This window comes from Cariama cristata, unplaced genomic scaffold (genome assembly GCF_000690535.1).
Source record: "Cariama cristata isolate BGI_N322 unplaced genomic scaffold, ASM69053v1 scaffold34801, whole genome shotgun sequence".
NCBI classification, from domain to species: domain Eukaryota; kingdom Metazoa; phylum Chordata; class Aves; order Cariamiformes; family Cariamidae; genus Cariama; species Cariama cristata.
In genome coordinates this window covers 334-8223 of record NW_009598145.1, presented here as the reverse complement: position 1 = coordinate 8223, position 7890 = coordinate 334, and the positions used below count along the sequence as shown (strand labels likewise).

Genomic DNA, 7890 nt, shown 5'->3' with positions numbered 1-7890 from the left:
CCAACCCGGGAGAACCCTAGGCCGCCCAGCCATACAGCCAGTTTCCTGCCTACGGCGAGGCCGGCGTGACTGATGCATATTATCAGGTGGGTTCACTGACTGAGAGGTGAAATGGTGCCGCTCTGAACAGGCGTCTAAGCCGAGGGGCTCTGAATTAGTTACCGGCTGCGCCTTGTGGGAATCTAACCCGTCTGAGCTAGCTGGGACAAGGAGCAGAGATCCACAGCACTTAGCACAACAGGATTCCTTTGGCACCAGAGCCGTAGACGCTCTTTGCTGGATAAATGTTTAATAGCTGCACTCATTTTAAAATGCCCCTGTGCTGCTGTCCCTGTTGTTGTCAGGGTGCAGAATCAGGGCTTGCCAGAGCTGGTGTCTGAAGCCAGGTTGTTTCTAGTAATTCAGCAAAGTATTTATTTGTTGAGTACCTCTGAAAGAACGCCCTCAGTAGTGCCAGAGTAATGAGATGTGATTAGTGACTACTTCGGCCAGCCCTGGGAGGAGGTACGCGTAACATCCTGTGCTCCCCAGGGGCTGAGTGAAATTTGTCTAGGTGAAAAAGCAGCAGCTTGTGGGGCAAGGTACACGATTCAGTGCCATGTCTCTGGGTTCGATCGTGCTTCGCTGTCATGACAAACCGATTTTCCTTTTGCTGACAGGATTACTACAGCAGTGGGTACTACCAGGAGGTGGAACCAGCCCAGGCACCGCCGCAGGAGATGAACACTGACTCCTCCTTCATAGACGACGAAGCGGTTGGCACTTTACTCTCTATCCCGCTGTGGAGTTTATGTTTAAGCTCTGCTAGAGCGTAGGACCCGCTTGGCAGCCACAGTCCTGTCCCACCAGCACGACCTGTGCTTTGTGCTGAGTTGGACCAGGGTGGTTGTTCCATGGGGTCTAGCGCTGTGTTGTGAGTGCCTGTGGTGTCCTTCCAGCAGTCCGTTGGGCTACTGCTCCAGACAGGTTTGCTTGCTTTGTACGTAGGTGATGTATATTATTTCTACCGAGCCCCATCGCGTTCTCGTGAGGGGCGTCTAGGGCAGACAAAGTGCATGGCAAGAAGATGTTCCTTGCTGAGGTGCAGATACCTTCACGGTACCCCCTCGAGCACAGCAGTGAATTCCCCACTTACTTCAAATGCTCAAAAACCTGTTTCAAAAACCCCTTTCCTGTTGTTTCTCTAATCTAGAAGCTGCCAGCCTCGTTAGCTGAGCCAGGCAGTGCTGCAGAAGACAGTAGCCCATCTGGTGCTCTCTTCTTCGAGGGTCCTCTGTGCTTCGAAGGTGTATTTGTGTTATGGGAGGTGGATGAGTTAGCAGCAAAACTTCCTCCCTCACACGTAAAACAAGAGACTCAGGAGTCCGAGTGTCTTTTCCTGAGCAAGGCTGAAAGCAAGAGTAAATGCTGTTTTCTTTTCTGTAGGAAAATGAGATTATAACCTTCATGCTAAATAGTTTAAGATATTCTGATCTATAGCAAAGCAGAACTCTCCTAAAGAAAAAAACCCTGGTTGGAAAACTGTTTGTTGATGTGGCCTGTCCCGTGCTCGGGGAGCTAAGGCTCAGACCCCATCTACCTTTACTTGTTTTGGGTTAGCCTTGGAGCGTGACCTGCGTGTGTAACTCCGGTTGTTTCTGTTCTTGTTTTCAGTTCAAGCGGCTGCAAGGCAAGCGGAATCGAGGGAGGGAAGAGATCAACTTTGTGGATATCAAAGGTGACGATCAGCTGAGTGGAGCCCAGCAGTGGCTGACCAAATCCTTAACAGAGGAGAAGACCATGAAATCCTTCAGCAAGGTACGGGCGGGAAGGGAGGAACGCTGGCTGGGAGCTTGGAGACTTCTGTTCGCTTCCTGTTTTGGCCAAAGCTGGAGCTGTATGAGATGCTATGCAGTCACCAGGGTGGGGGGACAGGGACCCTTACGTGGGGTGTTGTATAAATGAGAGACGCAGTAGAGCTTCTCAAAACACAGTCCTAGTGCGCAGGTGGTAAAGACCACCCAGAAACTGCTTCAGCCTAAGGAATCTGCCCAGGGCTGTTTAATACAAAACAAGTGCTTCTTGAATGGCTTTGTGCAAGCTCTTGTCTTGTTTCGCTGTCTGGGTCGGTATTTCCAGGCTTAACACATGACCTGTTTTTGCTTTCTAGAAAAAAGGAGATCAGCCCACAGGACAGCAGAGGAGAAAACACCAGATCACTTACCTGATCCATCAGGTGAGTGACCTCCTGCTAGCGTGGAAACCGATCCGGGCAGAATTACGAGGTTTGATGCTTGGCAGCATGAAGCAGAGCTGCTTTTTCAGCAGGTGGGGACCAGGGGCTGTCCCTGACTGAGAGTGTCGCGAGCCCCAGGTGAGACCCGCAGCGGCCCTGGAGAGGATGGAGGTGGCCATGGTGTGGAAACATCCTGGCTGCCTCCCGCCGGCCCAAACAGCCTTGTGGCAGCAGCGCCTTGGCCCTGAGAGTGTCACAGTGCTGAGCTTCTGCCCTGCTTTTTGCTTTGCTTTGCTCTTCCCCTCCCGCCCAGCTTCGGTGCGTGCATGGTCATTATGTGTTACGAGACTCTCTGCTTCCCGTCTTAATGCCGCACCGCTGCCCTGTGGTTAGTAAGCGGCTGCCGAGACCGTCCCATAAGAGAAGTTGTGTTTCAGCGTGAATGAAATGCCTCTGCATCCCGATTAATTCAGGCCACTGTCAAGATAATTGTGCTAACTCCTGTAACGAGGCATCTCGCTGAAGTGCTCTGTAATCCCCGTCAGCAGGGGCAGCGGAGGGTGAAATACTGCTGAGTCAGTGAGCGTTAACGCTGATGTTAATCCTCTTGATTTCTGCAGGCGAAGGAAAGAGAACTGGAACTGAAAAACACATGGTCTGAAAACAAGCTCAGCCGACGTCAGACTCAAGCCAAATACGGATTCTAACACCTCTGTCCCGCTTTTTGGCTGTCGTCCCAGGTGACCTACTGTGTCAGACTTCTCCTGGCCTTCTGGAGATCAACCAGGTCCCGCGTAGAACGTGGTCGGCTCGGCAGGTGGGAGGATACTGCGCTCCCCTGCCTGTCAGGAGAAAGGTTTAATGCAAGCCGGTCCTGAAACTCCACCTGTAATCTTTTCCCCTCCCTCCTTATAAACGATAATGTGGAAGGTTTAAACCAAGTCCGTTTTGTACGACCGATGACGGTCCCAGGGCAGCTGCAGGAAATGTACCCGCTGCAAGGCTTGGAGCTTTTGTCCTGTAGGTACAGGGGCTACTCCTCCTTCGACGTAGCCTCACCACTGGAACCTTAGGCAGAGTCTAAATAAACTTCCAATTCCCACTTTGCTCCTTTCTTGGACTCGCTGTGCGTTGAGAGTGTAATTTTTTTTTTTCTGAAAGACAGTGAGTTTCAAGAGCAAGCCTGGCTTTTTCTTTTTTTTTTTTAATTTTGTTCCTTTTATTTGAGACGTCCTCATGGCTGCTTACTCATGTCTGAGTAAATCCAGTGCTCCTCTCATGCAAATGAGTTTGATATCTCTTTTTTTTTTAAGCGTGGCTGAGTTAGTGGTTTTGTTCTCAGCTCCGCCAGCCTGTATCTCTCAAACCATACTGAGGGGAAAACTCCTTTACAGGTCAGAGCTTGCAATAGAGACGAAAACGCCCTGAGTGTGGAACGCACAAAACCAATGAGGATCTCTCGCCCAGCACGAAGCGCTGCTGAGGGCTTTTTGGATAAACATGATCAATATGTGTATGTACATTTTTCTTTTTATTCCCCCCCCTCTTTCCTCCTCCCTGTGACCCGAGGCCTGCGGTTCCGTACCAGGCTGCTCTCCAGACTTGTTGAACCGAGTATTCCCAGCGTCACACGGTGCAGCGAGCTCGGCAAGCGAAGCAGCAGTATTTCCTCTGAGATAAAAGCTGCCAACTGTACATTTTTATTTTGATTTTTTTTTTCCCAGCTTGTTTGTATCAATTCTGTTTCAGTTAATGTTAACTTTACCCTCCTGGCTGGGAAAAGGAAACTATATCCGGCCTTAACTTTTTAAAATGAAATCTTTCTTTTATTTAAGGTATTAGGTCTAGGCGATACGACTGCAAATCATGTGCAGCCTTGCTGGCCAGATCCACGTGTCTTTACCCAAATCTCTGTGGCCTCACTTTAAGTTTGTTCTTCACCAAAGCGTGTGATGCTGAAGGAAACAGAGAGCTGGTCTGATTATTTAACTTACATTCCCACCACTACAGGTTATATTTGTTGTAACTGCGGCTAAAACAGCTAATATTTGTTACTGCATTTAGAAAAACTCCCAAGAGGTTGTTTTTCTCCCGTGTTACCTGTTAAAAACAAGCAAACAACCCCCCATGAACGAAGTCTTTTCTTAGAATATTTTAAAATAATCTGATTTCTAGTTTAGTTCCCTGGATGTTTTAGTACTTTGCAGAGCCCGTTTTGAGTATTTGAATGACCAGAATAAAGTTACTGTTGAGTAATTTATTCATATCTTATATGTACAGCGAAATCCTCCGAAAAGAGATTTGATAAAGGAATAAACTTTTAAATGAACTGAACCACACCTGTTTCCATCACGAGGTGCTCGACTCCTTGCTCGAGGCATTGATTTTCCTTCTCCCCTTCCCGGGAAGGTTGAAGCGCCTTTGCCGTAGCCCATATTTTGGGGAGCCACTGCCTCGATTTACTCGCAGAGCGGATGCTGTTGCGCAGCCGGTGACGAAACGTTTGTCTGAGGGAGTTTGCGAACACCAGCAGCGGGTTGTGCTCGCCGCCCTGGATTCATCCTTTTTAAAACTCCGAGCCTTGCCCTCGGAGCATGGCACGGCAGATCCTGGCAGCGCTGGAGGGCTTTGCTGTAGGGTTGAAGGCAGAGCAGCTGCTGCGGGGCGAGAAGCTCCAACCTCTGACAGACCCCGTGTTCCCAAACTCTCCTTCGGGGGCCGTGCTGGGATTGTGGAGTGCTGGAGCTCATGGATTCCCCTTTTCTTTTTCCATTTCAGTGTGTTATGGCTCATTTTTAGCACTAGAGGGGAGTTCTGAGGATGGGAATCGCAGCTGACTTTGCTTTTAGCCATTTAAGAGCAACAAAATGTAGGCTTGTGAAAAGCGAAAGCGATTTTTCTGAGAGGTAAAAGAAAACAACCCCGCAGCCCTCCTTTTCCCTCCCTGTCTTGAAGCTCCAACACATCCGAGCATGGGGCTTCGGCTGTCCCCGTACGCGTTCTGCTCCGTCTAAGGCTGGGCGCACCACGTCTGCTGTGGGAACGGCGTTGGCTCCGTGTTATTTCGGACAAAACGACGAGGCCAGGGGTTTTCCACGCCGCTGGGCAGCACTGCGGCCGGCACCGCCACAACCGGGCAGCCCTGGATCAGTGTCACCGACCCAGCAGCCAAATTTGGTCCTCGGGTTTGGCGCTATCCTGTGTTTTGTGGCTGAGGAAACAGGCAGGGCTTGGAAGTGTTGGCATCGGGCTTGTGGTGTTTGGTGTGGCCCTGCTTGCCTGGCTGCGGTGTCCCTCCGGCTTGTGGCCAATTTAATATTTGGATGCGCCAGCTGTGCCTGAAACCCATCTCTGTTTTTACTGTAATAGCCTTTTCCGCCCTCAGTCTATTAATAGAAATCCCTGAATGTGTTCAAAGATAAATTAAATCCATTCCCCTCTTAACTGTCTCGCAGGGCTTGGGAAGGTCCAAGGGCTTCCTTTCAGCGGTAAAAGAGCCCGAGAGCTGGGTCTTGTCTTAGACCTACCTGCGTGGATGGTTTAGAGTCATTCTCTAGAAAGCTGCTCGTAAATGTTCTCGGGGCCTTCCTGCCTTGCTGCAGCCGTCGCTTGCTTTGCGGCGCTCGTCCTCCGGCCGTAAACGGGATCATCGAACTCCAACGGAGGGTTTGTCGTGCCCTGGGGAAATCCGTAGGGAGAGGCGAAGGGAAACGGCCGTCAGATTGCGCTTTATCGGCCGGAGGTTTGATTTGAGAGCCGGGACCTGGTTAAAGTTGGGCCTTCATCTTCCCAGCCCTCAACGTTTCGGCTGTGAGTTGGGGACATGGAGCCCTGGACAGGGGACCCCCCTATTCTCCCCCTGTGACCCCGGCGTGGAGCAAACCCCGACCCACCAGACTCTACAGGAGAGTAGATGCCGAGATGTCGCCTTGGGACCAAGCTCTAGATCAACGAGCAGCTCTACAACATGACCCACTACAGGGAACGCACCTCCGCGGCCGGCCTGGAGGTTCCTCTCTCCTTCCCCTCTGCGGTGGGCGCTACCGGGAGCTGCCGCCTCTTGGAGGCCTGGCTGGACATGCTGCGGAAGAGCCGGCGGTGAGCGCGGGATTTGGGGGGAAGCGTGGAGAAGGCACCTTGACTTCTGGGGAGCGGAGCGGGCAGATCCTGCCGTGCCAGTGCCACCTCGGAGTAGATGTTCTCCTCGGTGTTGGGGCTTGAGCCCCGTCCCATGGCGTAGAAGGGGATGGGCTCTTCCAGCTCGTGGTAGGCGGAGGGGCTGGGTGCGATGCACTCGTGGGGCTCGGCGTAAGTGTGGAAGCGCATGAGCTGCTGGTACTTGGCATCGGGCGGTTCGGCGGGGACAACTTTGTTGTGCACCTGAGCGTAGGGAACTTCGGGAGCTGCTCCGCCGCCGAGGGGGCTGTGCGGCTCCTGTGCCGCGGCCAAGGAGCTGGCCTTGGCTGGGAGCAGTGGGGAGACTCTGGGAGGCTGTGGGAAAGACGAGACAGGTGGGAGGTGAGGGCTGGAAGTGGATCCGTGGTGGCTGGGGCTGCGTCGCTCTGCCTGGTGAGAGCTTTGGCCAAGCTGTGGCTCCTCTCCTTGGGAAAGCACCTCCATCTCCTCCCCTCTGCCCTGCCTTTACCTCCCTGGATGAGCCTCCCTCGGCGCTGGGCTCTGCCGGCAGCACGGGGGCTGTGGCTGCCTGTCTGGCTCCTGGGGATGCCCTGAACACGACGCCGTACGCCGGGAAGTTTGCTGGGGCTTCGCTCGATGGGGAACGCGCGGCATCGCTGCCGGCGGGGGTCTGCGTCCCTCCTCGGGGCTCATCTTCCTGCAACGAGAGGGGAGAGGTGCCGGCGGTGGGTTTGTGATCCGAGGCAGACCCAGCCGGGTGCTGGTCCCACCTTGTGTGTGCTGCCTGCGGTTCGGCTCATGGGATGTGGCACGACGTTCTGGGGCAGCTCCGGTGCCAACCCCGGCTTTTGTGATGCTTGGACTTCCCTTGGCTTTGATTTCCCCAGCTTGGGAAAATCCCCCTCTACGGCAGGAATGACTCTGGTTTTTTGGCTGCAGGGACTAACGAGGGGTCAAGTCCTCACCCGTCTGCACGGCACCGTCAGGAACTCGTGGTACGGCGTGACGGGGGCGGTGGCGTAATGCCACAGCAGGTCGGCCAGCTCGGCGTGGGCACTCCGCTCCCCCAGGATCACGTACCGCCCGTCCCGCAACTGGTCCAGGACGAAGTGCCGGCAGCGATCCCTGCCCCTGGGAGGAGATGGGATGGGGTCAGGACAGCGGACGGGAAGGGGACCGAGCGTGTCGGTCCCTCGGATGGGACCGGGGGTCCCTCACCTGTAGGACAGGACGAAGCCGACGGTGCTCTCGCTGAAGCGGACCAGGAAACAACCCAGGGGCTGACCCTGCAGCAGCTGCTCCGTCTCCCTGTGGGAAGGGGCCCAGAGCCGCTCACCCTCACCCTCTTCATGGGATCCAGGGGTCCAGCTCCTTATTTTGGAGCCCAAGGGTGGGGATGCTGAAGGGGCCACCCTGTTCCCCTTCTCCGCTCACCTCCGGCTGATGAAGCCATGGAACCAGGTTGGGAGCTCGCCCTCAACCTCCAACGTCCTGGCTTGTGTCTGCTCAAACCACAACCTTGTCTGGGCACGCAGGGC

The 7890-nt window shown here is 53.9% G+C and overlaps 2 protein-coding genes across 2 annotated transcripts in view; one reads left to right on the top strand and one right to left on the bottom strand.

Moving 5' to 3' along the window:
* The window catches only part of PRCC (papillary renal cell carcinoma (translocation-associated)), a gene marked incomplete at its 5' end in the record, with an annotated part of 6861 nt that extends 3939 nt beyond the window's left edge, over positions 1-2922 (top strand). The window contains 5 exons of the mRNA XM_009709173.1: positions 22-86; positions 660-755; positions 1654-1797; positions 2150-2215; positions 2836-2922. Coding sequence (XP_009707475.1) covers positions 22-86; positions 660-755; positions 1654-1797; positions 2150-2215; positions 2836-2922 — 458 coding nt within the window. The remainder of the gene's footprint in view (positions 1-21; positions 87-659; positions 756-1653; positions 1798-2149; positions 2216-2835) is intronic.
* Positions 2923-6190: 3268 nt separating this feature from the next.
* On the bottom strand, positions 6191-7890 carry LOC104168555 (SH2 domain-containing protein 2A-like; the record flags this gene model as incomplete). The annotated part of the gene is made up of 5 exons (XM_009709175.1): positions 6191-6706; positions 6861-7049; positions 7318-7483; positions 7571-7660; positions 7787-7890. Coding segments are annotated over 5 exons (1065 nt in total), but the record flags the coding sequence as incomplete, so codon positions are not given.